This window comes from Nuphar pumila, chromosome 11 (assembly GCF_984573655.1).
Source record: "Nuphar pumila chromosome 11, dmNupPumi1.hap1.1, whole genome shotgun sequence".
Lineage (NCBI taxonomy): Eukaryota > Viridiplantae > Streptophyta > Magnoliopsida > Nymphaeales > Nymphaeaceae > Nuphar > Nuphar pumila.
Genome location: NC_143259.1, coordinates 24,854,308 through 24,874,983, shown reverse-complemented (window position 1 = coordinate 24,874,983; position 20,676 = coordinate 24,854,308). Strand labels below are relative to the sequence as shown.

General features: G+C 47.4%; 1 protein-coding gene across 4 annotated transcripts in view; it reads left to right on the top strand.

Moving 5' to 3' along the window:
• LOC149822199 (Metallo-hydrolase/oxidoreductase superfamily protein) overlaps positions 1-20,146 on the top strand; it is a 195,559-nt gene extending 175,413 nt beyond the window's left edge. For all 4 annotated transcript variants that reach the window (XM_089981040.1, XM_089981042.1, XM_089981039.1 and 1 more), the window contains one exon: positions 19,679-20,146. In XM_089981040.1, the coding sequence (XP_089837166.1) occupies positions 19,679-19,820 (142 nt within the window). In that variant the 3' untranslated portion in view covers positions 19,821-20,146. The remainder of the gene's footprint in view (positions 1-19,678) is intronic.
• Positions 20,147-20,676: the final 530 nt, after the last annotated feature.

Below are 20,676 nucleotides of genomic sequence, written 5' to 3'. Positions count from 1 at the left end.
CTGCCAAGACTACGTCCAAAGCTAGCACGTAGGTCGCACAAATAGTGCTCTTCCCAATCGGGTTATAGACGTTGAGAGCATTATCTAACGAACTTACAGGTACGTGCAAGAGTTCAACAAATTTTACAGAAATAAAAGAATGAGTGACACCGCAATCAAAGAGTACGAAAGTTGCTTGGTTAGCAATCAAGAGGGTACCTTGCACAAGCTCGCCCTTGGTCAACTGTTCGACCGTGGCAGTGTAAACGCGTCCCGGTGCTTTCTTCTGGCCGCTGGACTGTGGTTGTTGCGCCTGGTAAGAATGTTGCTGTTGTTGCGGTTGCGGCGGTGGTCGGGGGAGCAGAGGTGCTCCACTATTCCGTCTGAGGTCGTCAGCCGCCTTCTTGCGGCACTCGCGTGCAAAGTGGCCCATCTTGCTACAGTACAGGCATCCGCCTATAAGAAGAGGGCATGCTTGCCCGGGGTGAGGTCGTCCGCATTTGCGGCATACATCGCCCGCCTGCTGCCGGGCGGGAGGGTTGCCCTGAGGACGCTGACGTTTGGAAGGAGGATATGGCTTTCTTCCACCTTCTTTGTTTACGAAAGAGGGCGGTCGCTTGGTTTGACCGCCAGAGGGATATCTCTTTTGATCGTTACCCACAACGGGTGGCTTCTTGCTTTGGGTGCTCTTGGAGCGTTCCCAATCCTCGGTCAGGAGAGTGGCTGCAGCAACAGCTGCGGAGAGAGTTGATGGCATGCTGTTTAGGACCCTTGGTCGGAGTCCTTCCTTTAATCTGCGGATGAATTTCCCTGCCCGCTCCCGATCATCTACGAATAAGTTGGGGCAATGACGCTCCAACTCCTGGAACCTGGAGATGTAGTCCACCAGACTTGACGTGCCTTGGCAAAGTTCCAAGAACTCCACCTTTTTCCTCTCCCTAGCATGAGGAGGAAAATAGTTCTCTAAGAAAGCCTTTTTGAAGGACTCCCAAGGAATAAGCGAATCTGTTGAGAACTGGATGTTTCGAGTCGTGTCCCACCAATGGCGGGCGGCACCCAAAAGTCTGAAGGTACTGAAAATAGTCTTCTTGTCTTCTGGGACTGTCAAAACTTGGAAAACTCGCTCTACTTCCAAAATCCAGTTTTCAGCTGCATCGGGGTCGGGCTTGCCTGTGAAGGTTGGAGGATCGAGCTTTAAGAACTTTTCATATGATACTGCCGCAGAGTGGCTTGGTTCTGGGGTAGGTACTTGGTTGTGCGCTTGATTTCGCATGGCGCTAGCCAATGCGCTCAAGGAATCCATGATGAATCCCCGTTGATCTGACCATTCGTCAGACGAACCCTCGTTCGACCCTCGAACCATCCTTAAAATACCCAGATGATACATAAGTCAATACTTGAAGGAAAAGAATAATATCAAAAAGTTTATCGTATTTCCGAGTAATAGAGATTATAAAAGCCCAGCAGTGCTGGTATAAGAGGGCACTTACAAAAAGTCAAAAGCAAAAAGCTGTCCACGGGTACAAAAACCAACGAGTTTTATATCCTTTAAGGATGTTGAGAGTATTTCCTCAAGTACTCTCTTGCGATACCTGTGCGCCTTAACCCGCGCAGAGGGGGAAAAGGATGCAAATCCTCATTCGGAACTCCTTGCCCGTGAAGAGGAGTAGTGGGGGAGTAATGTGGCGAGGCATCCGGTGCATAGGGCGGTGAAGCTGGAGTGTACACCGGAGAATTCGGTATGTATTGCGGTGAAGCTGGAGTGTATACCGGAGAATCCGATATGTACAGCGGTGAAGCCGGAGTGTTTACCGGGGTATCTGATATGTACTGCGGTGAGTCTGGGGTTGGTGTGTATATTGGTGAGTTGGGGGAAGGCATATGAGTGGGTGGAGCGATGTCCTGAGCACTCTCTAGGGGTAATATTTGTCCATCACACGATGGTGTGTCATAAGTACCCTGGACTGAGGATGTTGTGTCCTCCAGATCTTGTGCTGCAGTCGCCCTTCTATCGTATGCTTCCCTGAGTTGACAATTATCTATCGTATGTCCTTCACCACAGAATTCGCACCCTATCTGGGCTTGCCAGGGGGATTCTGCTTCAGAGGATTCCAGAGAAGTGTGTCGATTAACTAGGACATGGTTCGGTATACGACTTCCTTCCCGAAAGTGCACTGCTGCCCATGTCGCGGCTAGCGGTGCTTGGTAGGCATCTGGAAGCGTAATGCCCCATGAATCCGCAAAAGTGGGAGGGGGCGGCCTGTTGGTCCAATGATCTGAACCGGTAGTCGAACACTCAAGTCTTCCTACCACAGAACTTCTGCCCCTTACAGAACGACAGCGCGTTCTTCTTGCGCCTCTTCTACGTTCCAATCTCTCATCATTCGGAGGGTTCATTTTCTTTGAACAAGAAAAACCCCAAATACTCATGTAAGGTATACTCTAGTTTAATAGTATAAAAAAGAGAAATTAATTTACTTACAGTGCGATGCGGATGCTCGATGACCAAGAATCACTGTTTCGATCTGCTCCGATACCAAGTTGTAACGCCCCAAAATTTTGAACCTTATAAATTCCTTGAAATAGTTGGAAAATTCCTTTTCTTTACAGAGTTTATTTCTAAAATCAACGGAAACGATTTCTTTTAAAAGAAAAAGGACAGGTTTGACAACCTTGGGCACGTTAGCGAGAAAAAAAAGATTTATCATGGACGATCTGTAATAATACTTAGAAAACCATTTCTTCTATTTAAAGAGAGTATCAAGTTTGTACAAAATTTGGGTTTCCTCAAGGGAAAACCGTATCAAAAACCAAAATGTTCAGGAGAAGAACTACGAGCAGAAACAATGGATCCTTAAATCATCTCGCAGTCGTGCCATCGCCTGATGCACCTAATCGTCACCTGTACCCATGAAATGGGTTAGTTTTGCGAAAAACTAGCAGGAGAGTACAAAGACAGAAAGAACTAAATTAGGCATAGATAATTTATGCAGCAGGTAGTAACGAGCAAACTAAGCAGATAGACTGGAGGAATAAGCTAAGTACAACAAACTGAAAAGGGTGTGCATGCTCAATTTAATTATTACTTGATAACCGGCCATGCGGGTACATACATGGCACGTGAGTCGAAACAGTCGAGTCCAAGCCGAGTGTTCATTATGTTAAGTATTTTAATATACCTCGGTTGTCTGACTGAATCCTATTCCTATGGAGACGACCGATGGTCGAGAGAGTAAGTCCCCAAGGCCTGATAGGGATGCATCCAACTTCTGCAGAAGTGTTAGGCTAACTTATGTAGCCCCTATCCCTCCCCCTAACCTCCGATGACTGGGGAAAAATGGGTCTTTTGCCCTTTTAAAAAGCCATAAATGGTCTGTCCATCGGAGTTGGTACCCTTCGTCCTCTCTCTTGACGAAGCCAAGTTGAATTGAGCGCGACGGGGTTTCTTAGCCGTTGCCTCATTCTTCATGCTCTGGTCCATTAGACCGAAACGAGCATTTTGCCTATGAAGGCGATCCCATTTTTTTTTATATGTGTTTTCAACAATGTGCACTAAGCATCAATCGAGGTCATAAGACTCTTTCATCCAATCGTCGTAGTACTAACATGTCTCGCATGTTCAAGAAGTACACTTACGAGGAAATGGTATACAGGTCCTTAATAGGAGCCTCGGGAATGTGTTTCGTAAAGATATAATGTTTTTAAAAGCTATTTTAACATTTCAAATCTTTCGAAACGACACACAACTTGCCAACATATGACATGTGATTTTCTCGAATCTGACATCCGATGACGCAGTGTCTGGGTGCTATGTAAGTCACGACACTGGTTTTGGTAAATGGGTTTCACAAATGAACCTATCACCCAACAACTTGATCTTGCCCCAGATCAAGGGTTTTCCCAAAACATATCGGGTAGAAAGAGGAATAGGTATTCCTCCCGAATACACTGAGTGTAAAGCCCGTGAAAAAAAAAAAAAAAAAATCGCGTCCGACTCGTGTCAGACACGTGCCCGGCACGAGTCAGGGTCTGACCCTTGTGTCGGGGCCGGATCCGGGCCGGACCCGAGATCAACCCGGACCCGGGTTCTCGAACTCTCGAGAACCTGCGTCTTTTAAAAAGACGCAGGTGTCTCGGGCGAGGGGTAAAACCCTCGCCCCTTCTCTCTCTCCTCTGCTCCGATCTCCCGCCCCTCACGCTGCCGCCGGCGATCGGAGACGCCGGCGAGTGATTCCGTCCGGCCGGCCTCCCTGACGATCGACGATCCCTGGGCGTCGACGACTCCCGGTCCTCGACGCCGCCGCCTGCGACCTTGGTTTCCTCGGTGGCCACCCGTGACCCAGTCGACTGCGCGGGAGCCCCCGTCGTCGGAGCTTTTCGCCGCTTGCATCCCCAGCGACCTCGAGCACCGACGAATCGCCGGCGACCTTCGAGCCTTGCCGACCACCCCTCTTCCCCTTGCTGTCTCCTCTTCGCCTCTCACCCTTCGAGCGAGGGTTCCTTGCCATCGGCCACCCCTCTCTACTCCCCCTTCGTCAGAGGCTGCGCCAGGGACCCCGAGCGTGCCGTCAGCCTCTGCTTCCGTTCGGGGTGCTGCAGCCGCCACCGTTCATCGCCACCGCCTTCCTCGTTCTCCTTGGAGCCTGTGCTGTCGACCTTCCAGCCCCGACAGTCACGACTCTCCTCAGGCTGTCCCGTTGCTACGGTCTTCTGAGGTATAAAACCCTCCCCTCTTCGTTGCTTCTTTTCGTCTGTGTGCAGGGTGGATCGACAGGGGGGCTGAGCCCCCTGTCATCACCACTTGTTGGCAGGGGGGGCTAAACCCCCCACTGCCTCCCTTTGTTCTTGGTCGACAGGGGGTTGAGCCCCTGTCGTTGGCTCTTCTTGGCAGGGGGTTCCGACTCCTGCCACCCTTTTCTTTTTGCTGTTGGACGACAGGGGGGCTGAGCCCCCTGTCGCTTCTTGTTTTGGCAGGGGGTTACCCCCGCCTGCCTTTTTCTCTTGGTCGACGGGGGGGGGGCTGAGCCCCCTGTCGCCTCTTGTCGGCAGGGGGTTACCCCCCTGCCTTTTTGCACTGGGTCGGTAGGGGGACTGATTCCCCCTGCTCTTTTGGTGCCTCTCGGCAGGGGGCTTTGCCCCCTTTCTTTTATTGCCGGCAGGGGGGGCAGGGGCCCCCTGCCTTTTGTTTGTTTCCCCTACAGGGGGCGGAGCCCCCCTGCTCTTCTGCTGCTCCTCGGCAGGGGGTTCTGTCCCCCCCCCCCTGCCTCTTGCATTATGCCGACAGGGGGCGGGGCCTCCCCTGCTCCTGCGTTGTGCCAGCAGGGGGCGAAGCCCCCCCTGCTTTCTGGTTTTCGAGCAAGGGCTTGCCCCCTGCATCTCCGTGTTCTCTGGCAAGGGGCTCTGCCCCCTTGCCTTGTTCTTGCTGCCGGCAGGGGGCTGCGCCCCTGTCTCGTGTTCTGACAGGGGGTGCTTCCCCCCTGCCTTGGTGTGGCAGGGAGCTTCTGCTCCCTCCCCTGCTTTTCCTTGTGCTAGTAGACAGGGAGCTCCTGCTCCCTGCCTCTGCTGTTGTTGCCAAGCAGGGCTGAGGCCCCTGCCTCTGGCACCCTTGTCTGCAGGATGCAGAGCTCCTGCCTCTGCCTCCTGCAGGCAAGAGGCCTGGTTGTCTTTTTGCTTCTTGTTTACCTTCGGCATATGCTAATGTTCTGAGATCTCCAGGTTGAACGGTGGATCCAGCTCGCCCTCTGTGGCTCGAGCTCTTGCTTGCCTACGCTGCATGCGTACGAGGACCCGCAACCCCTTAAGGTAGGGGATTCTTGCGTGAAAGGACAATGAACTGATAAATGCTAAAATAAGAAAGATAACTAAAAGAGGATGATATATGTATACGTATAATATATATACGTATGTCTTTACCTTCAAGGACGCGGTTTCGCGATCCTTGTCCTCTTTACTTTCTTGCACTTTCCTTTCTGTCGCCGCCGCGCTATATGTGCCTAGGCTTTTCATTCTTGTCTTTACATTCCATGTCTTTTAACTCAAGGACGCGGTTTCGCGATCCTTGTCCTCCCTACTTTCGCATTTTACTTTCCTGCTGCCCCGCACTTTGCGCCTTGGCATTTACTTGCTTATGTTTGCCTTGTTCTCCAGGATGCCTGGTCCTCCTTTACGTTCTTGCACTTTACTTCTTGTATTTACTTGTTGCCCCGCGCTTTATGCGCTATGGCTTTGCTTCTGCTTTACTCTTCGTATTTTACTTTCCTGTGCTGTCGTGCTTGCTCTTGCACTTACCTTTTGTATGTATTCGTCTTTACTTTGTTGCTGCGCTTCGTGCATGTGCCTTGTTCGTGCATGTATCCTATCTTTGTCGCACGCTCCTTTTCCTACTTGCGTTTATTGATCTATCGAGGTGCAACCCCATGCCTCGTGAGTCGTCCCTTACACTCGCGTGGTCAGTATAGGATCTCTTACCTCACGAGTTGCTTACGGGTTTGCCTGCTTGTGCGTTACGATGATCGAGGTATGATCTCATACGTCGTATGGAGCTTTAGCGTTCTACCCTCGCGGTGCGGCTTCGCCCACCGAGTCTTGTCCCTCGTTTTGCCTTTGTATTAGTATGTGCATGAGTTTGCCTCTTGTCAGCTTACACTCCCTGCGTGCAGCTTCGAATGTATAGTGTACATCGTTTCACTTGGCTTACAAGCCACGACACGCACTTATGCACTTCAGTTCTCAAAAGACATTGTCTTAAGTGCGATCCTATTTTCAGGAATGTATAGCTTGTAAAGTGATATCGGCCAGATCTCCCAAACCGATGCATTCGGGATAGGTGTGTTACAACCTTAGTTCACCTATTCGATATGACTCAGATAGCCTGGTTTAGAAGCCTGTGCACGAGTAGGGGCGGGAATCCTAGCAAGGTACTTGCGCCATCACTAGATCGGCGTTACCTCACCTCTGATACAAGACCTAGTTTCTAGGCCTTTCTGGTTCAACCGAGATTGTAGTGCCTTCCTTTGTGAAGGTATTGTTGGATCTCTTACGAAGGATCCATGTTCCTCCTCTTGTAGTTGTACCCTTAGTCACATACGATATGTTTGGGCTACGAGAGCAGAACGAGAGGTCTACAGTAACCTCTAAGCGTGTATTGACACATTAAGCTAATCCTGTTATGTTGCTTTCGCCTAATAGGCAGATTGCTCGCGATTGTCTAAAGGACCCGAGCACGATCAGTTGGAACTGGAATGAGTTCACTGCGGGTTTCTATAAAGTAGAAGCTTTGGGATTTCCTGCGAGAGATCCATACCCCTCTTATCGTGGTTGTACTTTTGAACAGGTACGTTGCGTACTACGATGAGTAGGATGAGAGGCCTATGTCTGCCTCGAACATGCAATGGCATGTGTTTGAGATCACAAGAGTGATGTTTCTACCCTCACTGAGGATTGACCCCCTTTTTTTGTATATGTGAATAGTTACGATGCGTACTGCTGTGAGTAAGATGTGAATTGTGTGCTTGTCTCGAACGCGCAATGACGCGTATAACTCACCTAAATAATAATCATGCGCCTTCACAGGCAAGATGCTCGATTGGGTTGAAAGACCAGAGCATGAGAATGAGACGGCGGTTAAGTAACCCTCCGTCGTGCTCATTCGGAACGGTTCATCAAGAGAGAGGATGGATGGTACAAAACTCCGATTGACAGTCATATATGGCAATCTCGGGCAAAGATCCGACCTTCCCCAGTCATCGGAGGTTAGGGGAAATCCTTCGGGCCACTTCTGCAGAAGTACGGATGCGCATCCATTGGGCCTTTGTTTGCCTTTGGGGATTTACTCTCTTGGTCACAGACCGTCCTCTTAGGAAGCGGACTCAGTCAGTCATTCGGGGTATAATAAAATACATAGCATAATGGACCCCCGAATCGATCTCGGCTGTTTCTACGTTTTGCCTTGTGCGTACCCACAACAGCCTGCTCAGTAATGAGACAAGATATAACTTATGCACATGATCTTGAGATATGCATATTGTGACGTGCATTGCTTGCTTGCTTGTTAGCTCGGTAGTTAGGTATGCTACTCGTTGAGCTAGGTACGCCTGTCGAGGCGTTACCCTTGTTGGTTAAACTGCTTACGCAGTTCTGTGCTTGGTAATAACTAGCTTTTCATACTAGTTGATTGCTTATCCTGTGTAGCTTACAAATTGCTTGTGATGCAATAGCTTGTGCCTCACGATTAATGTAGCTGCTGGCCGATAGGCTGAACCATATAATGGTACTTGTATTTATTTCGAATGTTGTTATGAATACCTGTCTTTTGCAATTGCTTTTGCTTGGCTGGTGGATAGAGTTAGTTACTCTTCACCTATTATATTTGTGAGATTGCTATAGTGGTTTGTTCAAGCACTCTGATCCTTCCTGCTCTTTTACGTAGCTGTCTGCTTTACTAGAGCTTTGCTTACTCCACAGCACATTTGGTTAGATCTGCTAGTCTTGCTTGTTCCTGCTTGAGGTAACGTTTATCTTACTTATTGCAGCTTCTGCTCTTTCTTGTCCTTTGCACCCCTACTAGTCTGTTGTGTGACTGACCCATTTTCATGGACAGGTGGTGAACAGGTTGAGACAGCTTGCGATGGCATGATGACGTGATGCACTCAAGGCAATGCCCTTTCCTGACGTTGCGCTCCTGGGGATACTTTTGATAGATGCGGTATAAGGTTTCTTTGAAAGCATCTCTTTTGATTATAACTCTGCATTTCTAAAACTGTATTACCAAAATGTGGTTCTTCTTTTCATTTCAATAAAATATATATTTAAACTGCAAATAGGTTTGTAAGGGGGAATCTGCTTTTGGTTATAATGTGCCCAAGGTCTAGGGACTTGTTGTTTTGAACCTGATCTTCCGCTGAACTTCTGTTTTAAACTCTGATAAATGATTGATTTCAAAGCTTTTAACCTTTTTCATAAAAGGTTTCAAGTCCACGATTTTGGGGCGTTACAACTTTTGGTATCAGAGCAACTGGGAAAGTGGTAATCCTTGATCATCCGCCATCTGCATCGCACTGTGAGTATTATTTTCTCTTAACTTATTTTGTAGTTATTTTAATTAAAGAATATGTTTTTGCTTAGATGTTGTTCAATAGACTAATCAAATCTATAGACGCATTAACCGGAGCAGTTGAGCAACTCAAAGCGATGGTCCAGAACCTGGATCATAAGGTTGATAGGCTGGTATGCACGAGCACCAATCTAGAGCGAGGTGTCAGCCCTCATGTTTTGTTCGGTCCTAGGTGCTTTTGGGGACCTCGATAGTTGTTATTTTTGCGGGAAGGTGGGTCATTCTGCTGAAGTTTGCCACTTTAAGCAAACGTCCCGACTGAAAGTCTGCCGAAGATACTGCTGACAACAAGCGTCGACCTGCTAAAAGACAGAAACTAAGTGAAGGAAATGAGCCTCAGCGACCGTTAAACCCAAAGTGTCTGAGATGCGATCGTGTTCACCGTGGACAGGCATGTCCTCGAGCCTCTGGTGGCTGTTTTTATTGTGGCAGAGTGGGCCACTTTATCCGTGATTGTCGCATAAAGAAGGTGGATGACCTTCGGCGAGTGAGCAATACGCCCCAACCTTCTCAGTAGTAGCAACAGAACACATAGAAAACGTCGAGTAGACACTTTTGTTAGTCTTAGTTTAAGGCTTTTTGTGTGTGTTGTTGCGCATTTTTGTTAAGTAAAAGCTTATCGATGAAATTTCGTGTGACTTTGGTGTCGTTGTGATCTTAATGATTGTGATGCTTATTAGGTGAATGACGTGTCACGCCTACAACTGATTAACTTTTAGGTGGTTGACTTGTACGCCTACAAATCATTAGTTTAGATCCCTTAGATATATGACACCTCACGACTACAAATGATTAGTAGTTTGATGATACATCACGCCTACCTAACTGTGTTGCAGGGTTTCGCATTATAATGGATTGTGTGATTATATCATCCTTGTATAGCATGATTTATGAATATCATGGGTATTGGACTAGGGATGTCTTGCAGATATGTGCGTGTGTTTCACGTTGAAGTGGTTGAATGCGGTGTGCTTCGAGATAAGAATTGTTGGAAGAATGTGTGATTTTGTGATTTGTTCTGCCATAAGAAGTGATACGATGCATATTGCTGGTATTTATGCTTATGCCCATCTTGGTGGCTTCTGACCCTGTGTGCGGTCAATTATTTTGATCAGTCGATTGTTTTGGTGCATGTATCACTGTGTATGGCGCCTGTTGAGGATCTGATCTCCAATGGATTATCTGCAAGGGGGTGTATGACCAAGATCAGGTGACCCACTAGAGTGGTAGAATTCTGTGAGGACGTGCACTATCCAAGACCGGGTAGCCGCGAAGACGGTGAACTGTGAGGAAGTGTATGGTCCAAGACCAAGTATACCATCTAGGACGGTAATTCCTTGTGAGGTCGTACATTTTTCCAGACCAGGTGATTCGGCGTGGATCTTGTTGATTATTAGTGGCTATCGACCCAGTGAGCGGTCATTTGTGTTGATGCGGGTATCGTAGTGATTTTCTTTGATTATGGCATTTGTTGAGGTTTGGGTTCCCAAGGGTTTTCTGTGAGGGTTCGTATGACCAAGATCTGGTAACCCGGCTAGAGTGGTAGAATCTCTGTGAGGATATACACTGTCCAAGACCAGGTATACCATCTAGAGCGGTAATCCCGTGTGAGGTTGTACGTTTCCCAGATCAGGAGGCCCGACGAGGAACTTGTGTGACTTTGATTGCCATGAAAGGCTATGGTGAGTTGTATTGATTTTCTGATATTGATGAGTATAGCCAGTTGTGAATCTGTAGATTTGGCTTTCTGTTTTAGCATGATTATATGCCCAACTCAGATGTGAGAATTAGATTTGTATTGATTTTTAGGTCTATATCATGTTTTCGACCTTCTATTGGAAGGGTGAGCTTTTATGAGAATGTATGTCGCCTTAGGTGAGTCTTGATAGGTGGCAGTTGGCCGCATTAGGCCTTGAGAGAGTATAGATCGTGGTTTTCATGACGCAAAATTTGTTAGAGTTTGCGAGTGTGACACACGACGTCTTGATGATGATTTAGAGACCCCGTTCAAGGAACACAAGCTAGAGCAATGTCTCGTTTTGTCTCTTCATCCCTTATCGCGTCTAGTAGAAGTTAATGTTTAACCTTTCCTTTTGGTCTTTTACTAGACTCGTTTTCTTTGATGACTCGTCGTGTCTCTTCACCCTTAAAGATAGCGAATAAGCATTCTTATAGCCTTCTGCTAAAATCCCTTTCTATTTATGACTCTTTATGAACTCTTGCGAAGACAAATTTATAATGAATTCACACATACGTTTGGTTCGACCAAGATGGTTGACTTCGAACCTCTCTTTGGGACGCATTATGTGTTGTCCTGATCCCTTCAGAAGCTTATGTGTCTGGGGGTTCGTGTGCGTGCGTGCATCCTAATCTACGTAGTTCCCTTTGGCTGCGATCTAGGCAGATCACCTTCCTATAAAATTTCGAGGGCGAAATTCTTTCAAGGGAGGTAGGATGTAAAGCCCGTAAAAAAAAAAAAAAAAATCGCGTCCGACTCGTGTCAGACACGTGCCCGACACGTGTCGGACACGAGTCAGGGTCTGACCCCTGTGTCGGGGCCGGATCCGGGCCGGACCCGAGATCAACCCGGACCCGGGTTCTCAAACTCTCGAGAACCTGCGTCTTTTAAAAAGACGCAGGTGTCTCGGGCGAGGGGTAAAACCCTCGCCCCTTCTCTCTCTCCTCTGCTCCGATCTCCCGCCCCTCACGCTGCCGCCGGCGATCGGAGACGCCGGCGAGTGATTCCGTCCGGCCGGCCTCCCTGACGATCGGCGATCCCTGGGCGTCGACGACTCCCGGTCCTCGACGCCGCCGCCTGCGACCTTGGTTTCCTCGGTGGCCACCCGTGACCCAGTCGACTGCGTGGGAGCCCCCGTCGTCGGAGCTTTTCGCCGCTTGCATCCCCAGCGACCTCGAGCACCGACGAATCGCCGGCGACCTTCGAGCCTTGCCGACCACCCCTCTTCCCCTTGCTGTCTCCTCTTCGCCTCTCACCCTTCGAGCGAGGGTTCCTTGCCATCGGCCGCCCCTCTCTACACCCCCTTCGTCACAGGCTGCGCCAGGGACCCCGAGCGTGCCGTCAGCCTCTGCTTCCGTTCGGGGTGCTGCAGCCGCCACCGTTCATCGCCACCGCCTTCCTCGTTCTCCTTAGAGCCTGTGCTGTCGACCTTCCAGCCCCGACAGTCACGACTCTCCTCAGGCGGTCCCGTTGCTACGGTCTTCTGAGGTATAAAACCCTCCCCTCTTCGTTGCTTCTTTTCGTCTGTGTGCAGGGTGGATCGACAGGGGGGCTGAGCCCCCAGTCATCACCACTTGTTGGCAGGGGGGGCTAAACCCCCCACTGCATCCCTTTGTTCTTGGTCGACAGGGGGCTGAGCCCCTGTCGTTGGCTCTTCTTGGCAGGGGGTTCCGCCTCCTGCCACCCTTTTCTTTTAGCTGTTGGACGACAGGGGGGCTGAGCCCCCTGTCGCTTCTTGTTTTGGCAGGGGGTTACCCCCCCTGCCTTTTGCTCTTGGTCGACGGGGGGGGGGGGGGGGCTGAGCCCCCTGTTGCCTCTTGTCGGCAGGGGGTTACCCCCCTGCCTTTTTGCAGTGGGTCGGTAGGGGGACTGAGTCCCCCTGCTCTTTTGGTGCCTCTCGGCAGGGGGCTTTGCCCCCTGTCTTTTGTTGCCGGCAGGGGGGGCAGGGGCCCCCTGCCTTCTGTTTGTTTCTCCTGCAGTGGGCGGAGCCCCCGCTCTTCTGCTGCTCCTCGGCAGGGGGTTCTGTCCCCCCCCTGCCTCTTGCATTATGCCGGCAGGGGGCGGGGCCTCCCCTGCCTCCTGCGTTGTGCCAGCAGGGGGCGAAGCCCCCCCTGCTTTCTGGTTTTCGAGCAAGGGCTTGCCCCCTGCATCTCCGTGTTCTCTGGCAAGGGGCTCTGCCCCCTTGCCTTGTTCTTGCTGCCGGCAGGGGGCTGCGCCCCTGTCTCGTGTTCTGACAGGGGGTGCTTCCCCCCTGCCTTGTTGTGGCAGGTGTGGCAGGGAGCTTCTGCTCCCTCCCCTGCTTTTCCTTGTGCTAGTAGACAGGGAGCTCCTGCTCCCTGCCTCTGCTGTTGTTGCCAAGCAGGGCTGAGGCCCCTGCCTCTGGCACCCTTGTCTGCAGGATGCAGAGCTCCTGCCTCTGCCTCCTGCAGGCAAGAGGCCTGGTTGTCTTGTTGCTTCTTGTTTACCTTCGGCATATGCTAATGTTCTGAGATCTCCAGGTTGAACGGTGGATCCAGCTCGCCCTCTGTGGCTCGAGCTCTTGCTTGCCTACGCTGCATGCGTACGAGGACCTGCAACCCCTTAAGGTAGGGGATTCTTGCGTGAAAGGACAATGAACTGATAAATGCTAAAATAAGAAAGATAACTAAAAGATGATGATATATGTATACGTATAATATATATACGTATGTCTTTACCTTCAAGGACGCGGTTTCGCGATCCTTGTCCTCTTTACTTTCTTGCACTTTCCTTTTTGTCGCCGCCGCGCTATATGTGCCTAGGCTTTTCATTCCTGTGTTTACATTCCATGTCTTTTAACTCAAGGACGCGGTTTCACGATCCTTGTCCTCCCTACTTTCGCACTTTACTTTCCTGCTGCCCCGCGCTTTGCGCCTTGGCATTTACTTGCTTATGTTTGCCTTGTTCTCCAGGATGCCTGGTCCTCCTTTACGTTCTTGCACTTTACTTCTTGTATTTACTTGTTGCCCCGCGCTTTATGCGCCATGACTTTGCTTCTGCTTTACTCTTCGTATTTTACTTTCCTGTGCTGTCGTGCTTGCTCTTGCACTTACCTTTTGTATGTATTCGTCTTTACTTTGTTGCTGTGCTTCGTGCATATGCCTTGTTCGTGCATGTATCCTATCTTTGTCGCACGCTCCTTTTCCTACTTGCGTTTATTGATCTATCGAGGTGCAACCCCATGCCTCGTGAGTCGTCCCTTACACTCGTGTGGTCAGTATAGGATCTCTTACCTCACGAGTTGCTTACGGGTTTGCCTGCTTGTGCGTTACGATGATCGAGGTATGATCTCATACCTCGTATGGAGCTTTAGCGTTCTACCCTCGCGGTGCGGCTTCGCCCACCGAGTCTTGTCCCTCGTTTTGCCTTTGTATTAGTATGTGCATGAGTTTGCCTCTTGTCAGCTTACACTCCCTGCGTGCAGCTTCGAATGTATAGTGTACATCGTTTCACTTGGCTTACAAGCCACGACACACACTTATGCACTTCAGTTCTCAAAAGACATCGTCTTAAGTGCGATCCTATTTTCAGGAATGTATAGCTTGTAAAGTGATAGCGGTCAGATCTCCCAAACCGATGCATTCGGGATAGGTGTGTTACAACCTTAGTTCACCTATTCGATATGACTCAGATAGCCTGGTTTAGAAGCCTGTGCACGAGTAGGGGCGGGAATCCTAGCAAGGTACTTGCGCCATCACTAGATCGGCGTTACCTCACCTCTGATACAAGACCTAGTTTCTAGGCCTTTCTGGTTCAACCGAGATTGTAGTGCCTTCCTTTGTGAAGGTATTGTTGGATCTCTTACGAAGGATCCATGTTCCTCCTCTTGTAGTTGTACCCTTAGTCACATACGATATGTTTGGGCTACGAGAGCAGAACGAGAGGTCTACAGTAACCTCTAAGCGTGTATTGACACATTAAGCTAATCCTGTTATGTTGCTTTCGCCTAATAGGCAGATTGCTCGCGATTGTCTAAAGGACCCGAGCACGATCAGTTGGAACTGGAATGAGTTCACTGCGGGTTTCTATAAAGTAGAAGCTTTGGGATTTCCTGCGAGAGATCCATACCCCTCTTATCGTGGTTGTACTTTTGAACAGGTACGTTGCGTACTACGATGAGTAGGATGAGAGGCCTATGTCTGCCTCGAACATGCAATGGCATGTGTTTGAGATCACAAGAGTGATGTTTCTACCCTCACTGAGGATTGACCCCCTTTTTTTGTATATGTGAATAGTTACGATGCGTACTGCTGTGAGTAAGATGTGAATTGTGTGCTTGTCTCGAACGCGCAATGGCGCGTATAACTCACCTAAATAATAATCATGCGCCTTCACAGGCAAGATGCTCGATTGGGTTGAAAGACCAGAGCATGAGAATGAGACGGCGGTTAAGTAACCCTCCGTCATGCTCATTCGGAACGGTTCATCAAGAGAGAGGATGGATGGTACAAAACTCCGATTGACAGTCATATATGGCAATCTCGGGCAAAGATCCGACCTTCCCCAGTCATCGGAGGTTAGGGGAAATCCTTCGGGCCACTTCTGCAGAAGTACGGATGCGCATCCATTGGGCCTTTGTTTGCCTTTGGGGATTTACTCTCTTGGTCACAGACCGTCCCCTTAGGAAGCGGACTCAGTCAGTCATTCGGGGTATAATAAAATACATAGCATAATGGACCCCCGAATCGATCTCGGCTGTTTCTACGTTTTGCCTTGTGCGTACCCACAACGGCCTGCTCAGTAATGAGACAAGATATAACTTATGCACATGATCTTGAGATATGCATATTGTGACGTGCATTGCTTGCTTGCTTGTTAGCTCGGTAGTTAGGTATGCTACTCGTTGAGCTAGGTACGTCTGTCGAGGCGTTACCCTTGTTGGTTAAACTGCTTACGCAGTTCTGTGCTTGGTAATAACTAGCTTTCCATACTAGTTGATTGCTTATCCTATGTAGCTTACAAATTGCTTGTGATGCAATAGCTTGTGCCTCACGATTAATGTAGCTGCTGGCCGATAGGCTGAACCATATAATGGTACTTGTATTTATTTCGAATGTTGTTATGAATACCTGTCTTTTGCAATTGCTTTTGCTTGGCTGGTGGATAGAGTTAGTTACTCTTCACCTATTATATTTGTGAGATTGCTATAGTGGTCTGTTCAAGCACTCTGATCCTTCCTGCTCTTTTACGTAGCTGTCTGCTTTACTAGAGCTTTGCTTACTCCACAGCACATTTGGTTAGATCTGCTAGTCTTGCTTGTTCCTGCTTGAGCTAACGTTTATCTTACTTATTGCAGCTTCTGCTCTTTCTTGTCCTTTGCACCCCTACTAGTCTGTTGTGTGACTGACCCATTTTCATGGACAGGTGGTGAACAGGTTGAGACAGCTTGCGATGGCATGATGACGTGATGCACTCAAGGCAATGCCCTTTCCTGACGTTGCGCTCCTGGGGATACTTTTGATAGATGCGGTATAAGGTTTCTTTGAAAGCATCTCTTTTGATTATAACTCTGCATTTCTAAAACTGTATTACCAAAATGTGGTTCTTCTTTTCATTTCAATAAAATATATATTTAAACTGCAAATAGGTTTGTAAGGGGGAATCTGCTTTTGGTTATAATGTGCCCAAGGTCTAGGGACTTGTTGTTTTGAACCTGATCTTCCGCTGAACTTCTGTTTTAAACTCTGATAAATGATTGATTTCAAAGCTTTCAACCTTTTTCATAAAAGGTTTCAAGTCCACGATTTTGGGGCGTTACACTGAGTCTATGGCAAGGCAAAAACAAAAGACAATAATGCGAAAAAGGAAGTGCCTGGGCGCGAAGCGCGATGGCAAACAGGAACTGCGAAAGCAAGGGACAAGGATCGCGAAACCGCGTCCTTGAATTAAAAGACAGTAAGTAGTAAATACGAAAGCAAAAGCCTGGGCGCAAAGCGCGACGACAACAGAAACAGGAAGTGCGCAAGCAAAGGACAAGGACCGCGAAACCGCGTCCTTGAATTAAAAGACAATAAGCAGTAAATACGAAAGTAAAAGCCTGGGCGCAAAGCGCGACGACAAACTGAAATAGGAAATGCGAAAGCAAAGGACAAGGATTACGAAACCACGTCCTTGATTTAAAAGTGTACTTATATACGTATAAGTATATAAATATATCATTAAGTCCTTTCGATTATTAATTATTTAAGCTTGATTTAATTATTTAAGTCCTTGTGCAACTTCTCCTACCTTGGGGTATTGCGAGAATGGAGTCGTCTACGAACGTAGGTGATTGTCGGTTTAGTTCGCGGGGCGCGAACGGGCTCCGTTGCGTAAACTGCAAAAATACGTAGTTTAGCATGCATAAAAAGAATAGATAGGGAGAAAGCTTAGTTTCTCCGCAATCCACTGCAGGGGTCATTGGTCCTTACAGTTGCGAAAGAGAACGGGGTAGGGTCCAATGACCCATACCGTTAAAAGAGATGGGTGCAGGGGCCAAATGGCCCTTGTCGAGTTTTGCTCGACAAGAAAATGGGACAGGGGCCAGAGGCCCCTGTTGGCCATTGGCCCCTGCTGGGTTTCAAGGAAAAGAGGGGGAGTGCAGGGGCCAAAGGGGCCCCCCTGCGGCTTATCAGGAGAGGTGGTAGGGGCCAATGGCCCCTGTGGAGCCTCTGCTCGACAGGAAAGAGAGACAAGGGCCAGAGGCCCCTGTCGGTCAAGGGGGAGGGGCTGGGGCCATCGGCCCCTGCTGGGTTTCCAAGAGGTGAGGCAGGGGCCGAAGGCCCCTGCTTCCTTTCTTAAGGAAAGGGTAGGGGCCATCGGCCCCTACACGAAGGGAAGGGCAGGGGCCATGGCCCCTGCCAGAAAATTAAAAAGGATAGGGGGCTCCACCCCCTGCCTGCTAAGAAGATGAGGGCAAGGGGGGCGGAGCCCCCTTGCCTGTCGAAAAAAAGAGGAAGGCAAGGGGGCGGAGCCCCTTGCCTGTCGAAAAAGAGGAGGAGGAAGGCTCGGCATGGGCTGTCGGCCACCTGCCGGCCTTCCGGCGAACCAACGGAACAAGAGAGGGGGGGGGGGGGTTTACCTGGGCTGCCGAGGAGAAAGGAGGTCGCCGGGGAGGGGCTCGCCGGCGAGTGGATGCCTTGAAGGGGAGTGAGGGAACGAGGGGGAGAAAGAGAGAGCAGAGACAGAGGGGAGAGAGACGAGAGATGAGAGAGAGAGTCGGGGGTCGGGAGAGGCTCGTAGGCCTTTCCCTCTCCCCTCTTGCCTTTTAATAGGGAGGGGGCGCACACAGGGCCCGCCCCCTGTGTCGCCGGAGAAGCCTCGTGCCGTGGGCTGCCAGCCCCTCTGAAAAAGGAGTTTTCGAGGGGCTGGGCACGGGTTGGATCCGGGTCGGGTCTGGACCCGACCCGGGTCCGATCTCTTAAAATTTTTTTTAACTGGTTTTTACAGGTGTACTTAGTATTATTATTAATTTATTATTACTAATTATTTTAGCATTGAAAATGCACTCATCAATAGAAAAATGAAACATAACATCAAATGGCTCTTTTTTCCTTATTTAAAAGTCAAAAGCTGATGTTGTATAGAAATATAGCCATATCTATTAATTTAGTTTTAAGTTTTAACCAGACAAAGACATCACCATTAGAAAACATTGCATTCTATGCCACAGCTATGGGTGCGGGTGCAGGTACAGGTACGAAGAGTACCACTCAGGAACTTCTATGAATGCGTGTATGACTATATATATAAAATTGAAATAATAAATAAGTGAAAATGTTATATTATATAATTTTATATCATAAAAAACACAATTTATAAGAAACTGAGAAAGATTGACTTGAGAAAAAAGACTAAGAAAAATGAGTTAGGTGTTAGATCTTGATGGATCTGACCTGACCCATACCCGTATACATGTCAACCCTTGTTAATACAGCTACTTGGGCATTCCAATCATACTCATGTTATGTAGATCACATTCTTATTGTGATATTTTCAATGGATGATATTGTACCCCAAAATGCAAAGTTTCAAAATCATTTTTATAGAATTTTTTTATCATTCATATTTTTATTTTTTATTTCATATATCATATATTTTGTTTTTCTTTGGGATGAAGGCGTAGTTGTTGTTGTTGTTGTATATCATATATTTTGTATATTGATCTTTACTAATATTTACTTTAGTTTTTCTTGAAAAAAGCTCATTTTTTCAAACTATTGTGGGATTTTCCCTTGTTGATATTTTCATAAAAAACAGATTTATAAGTATGGTTTTCACTTTTTTAAGTTTATAACTTTTAAAATTTTTTATCACAAGAATAATGTGGAGCATGTGTTTAAATTAGTTAGAAAAACATAATATATATTTGTTTTGCATTTGGTTTCATTTTTACTTTCATAACCCTTTTGTGACTATGTTTTAGCTTTTAGATTTTAACTTTCTAAATTTTATATCACAAAAATAATGTGGATCATGTATTCCAATTAGTTAAGAAAACATAATATATATTTGTTTCTCATTTGATTTCATTTTTACTTCCATATCTGTTTATATTTTGTGTTTGCTTTGGTTCTTTTGTCGTTTTCCATTCAATTCTCTTTTTGCTTCCCTTTTGATTCTCATTTTGCTTCTTCTTAATTTTTTTTTTTGCTTCTAAATCCATTTTTTTTTCTAACTTATTATCAATTTTAAAGTGCCTTGCTTTTCGTTTTCACTTCTCAGTTTTGCAACCTTAGCAAGAACTGTATGAGGGGGTGCACTTTTTTAGGTCACTATGATCAGTGTTGAGCACTATTGTTATTTGATTCTGTATGCTTATGCAAAACTGACCGAATTTAACTTTTGCACAGGCTTGAGGTGTGTTGGGAGAACTTATGGAATAGAAGAGGACAAAGAATGCGAATATATCCAGTACTTCCAACAACATTTCATTCATCCGAAAATTTGACTAGCCAGGGAGTTGGTCTAGATTGTGGAATTATCAGCATCTGAGTGATCCCAGGACAGTGTTACTGATAAAAGTAGCCAATGCTGCTGAAAAGTAATAATTTTTTCTTGTGATTAGGTCCTTTAAATCTCAGAAAATCTATATTGGCACATATTGTGTCATTCATCAATTGTTGTACAATATTCATCTCTTTATATGATTTGTGGTGCCTTGGTATGAGTAAGCTTATTACTGTTAATCGTCATAGTAATTCATGCTGTTTTTCCTTGGAAATCTGAAGTTATTGTGGATCATGAACAATGACCTCAAGTACTAAAATCACATAATGTTTGATGTTTATTTTAAATAATTTAAAAAGTTGTTTGTAAAATGTAGACTTGTTTTCTTCCTCTCATAAGCTTTTGGCAATTTAAATTAGAGTTAATTGAGATATCTGGATGGGTAGTGTATCTTTAGTCCATGTTTGGATTCGTGGAATCCTGAGGAATAGGAATCCAATTCCTCAGGATTCCACATTCTGTTCGGATTCAAAACATAGAGGTGGAATGGGATTCCCATTCCCCTCAAATCTCAAGAATTAGATTCTTTATTTAAAGAAGGGAATGCAATTCTAAGGAATTGCATTCCAATGGGCTCTTAATATACCCATCAGTCCCGAACCTCAAACCCCCTCCCTCCCGATTTCTTTTCCTTCCGAAACCCTAGCAGAGAGAGAGAGAGAGAGAGAGAGAGAGAGAGCAGGCGGAAAAAGGGGTAACGACCCTCTCTCTCTCGTTGTCCTTTAAACTGCAAGGTATGTTTATATTTCTGTAGATTTGAAACTTCTGAATCAACTTCAAATCTGAGCACTAAAGCTCCAAACTCCTAGAAGCTCATCCAGATCCAGATCGTGTTTGTGGA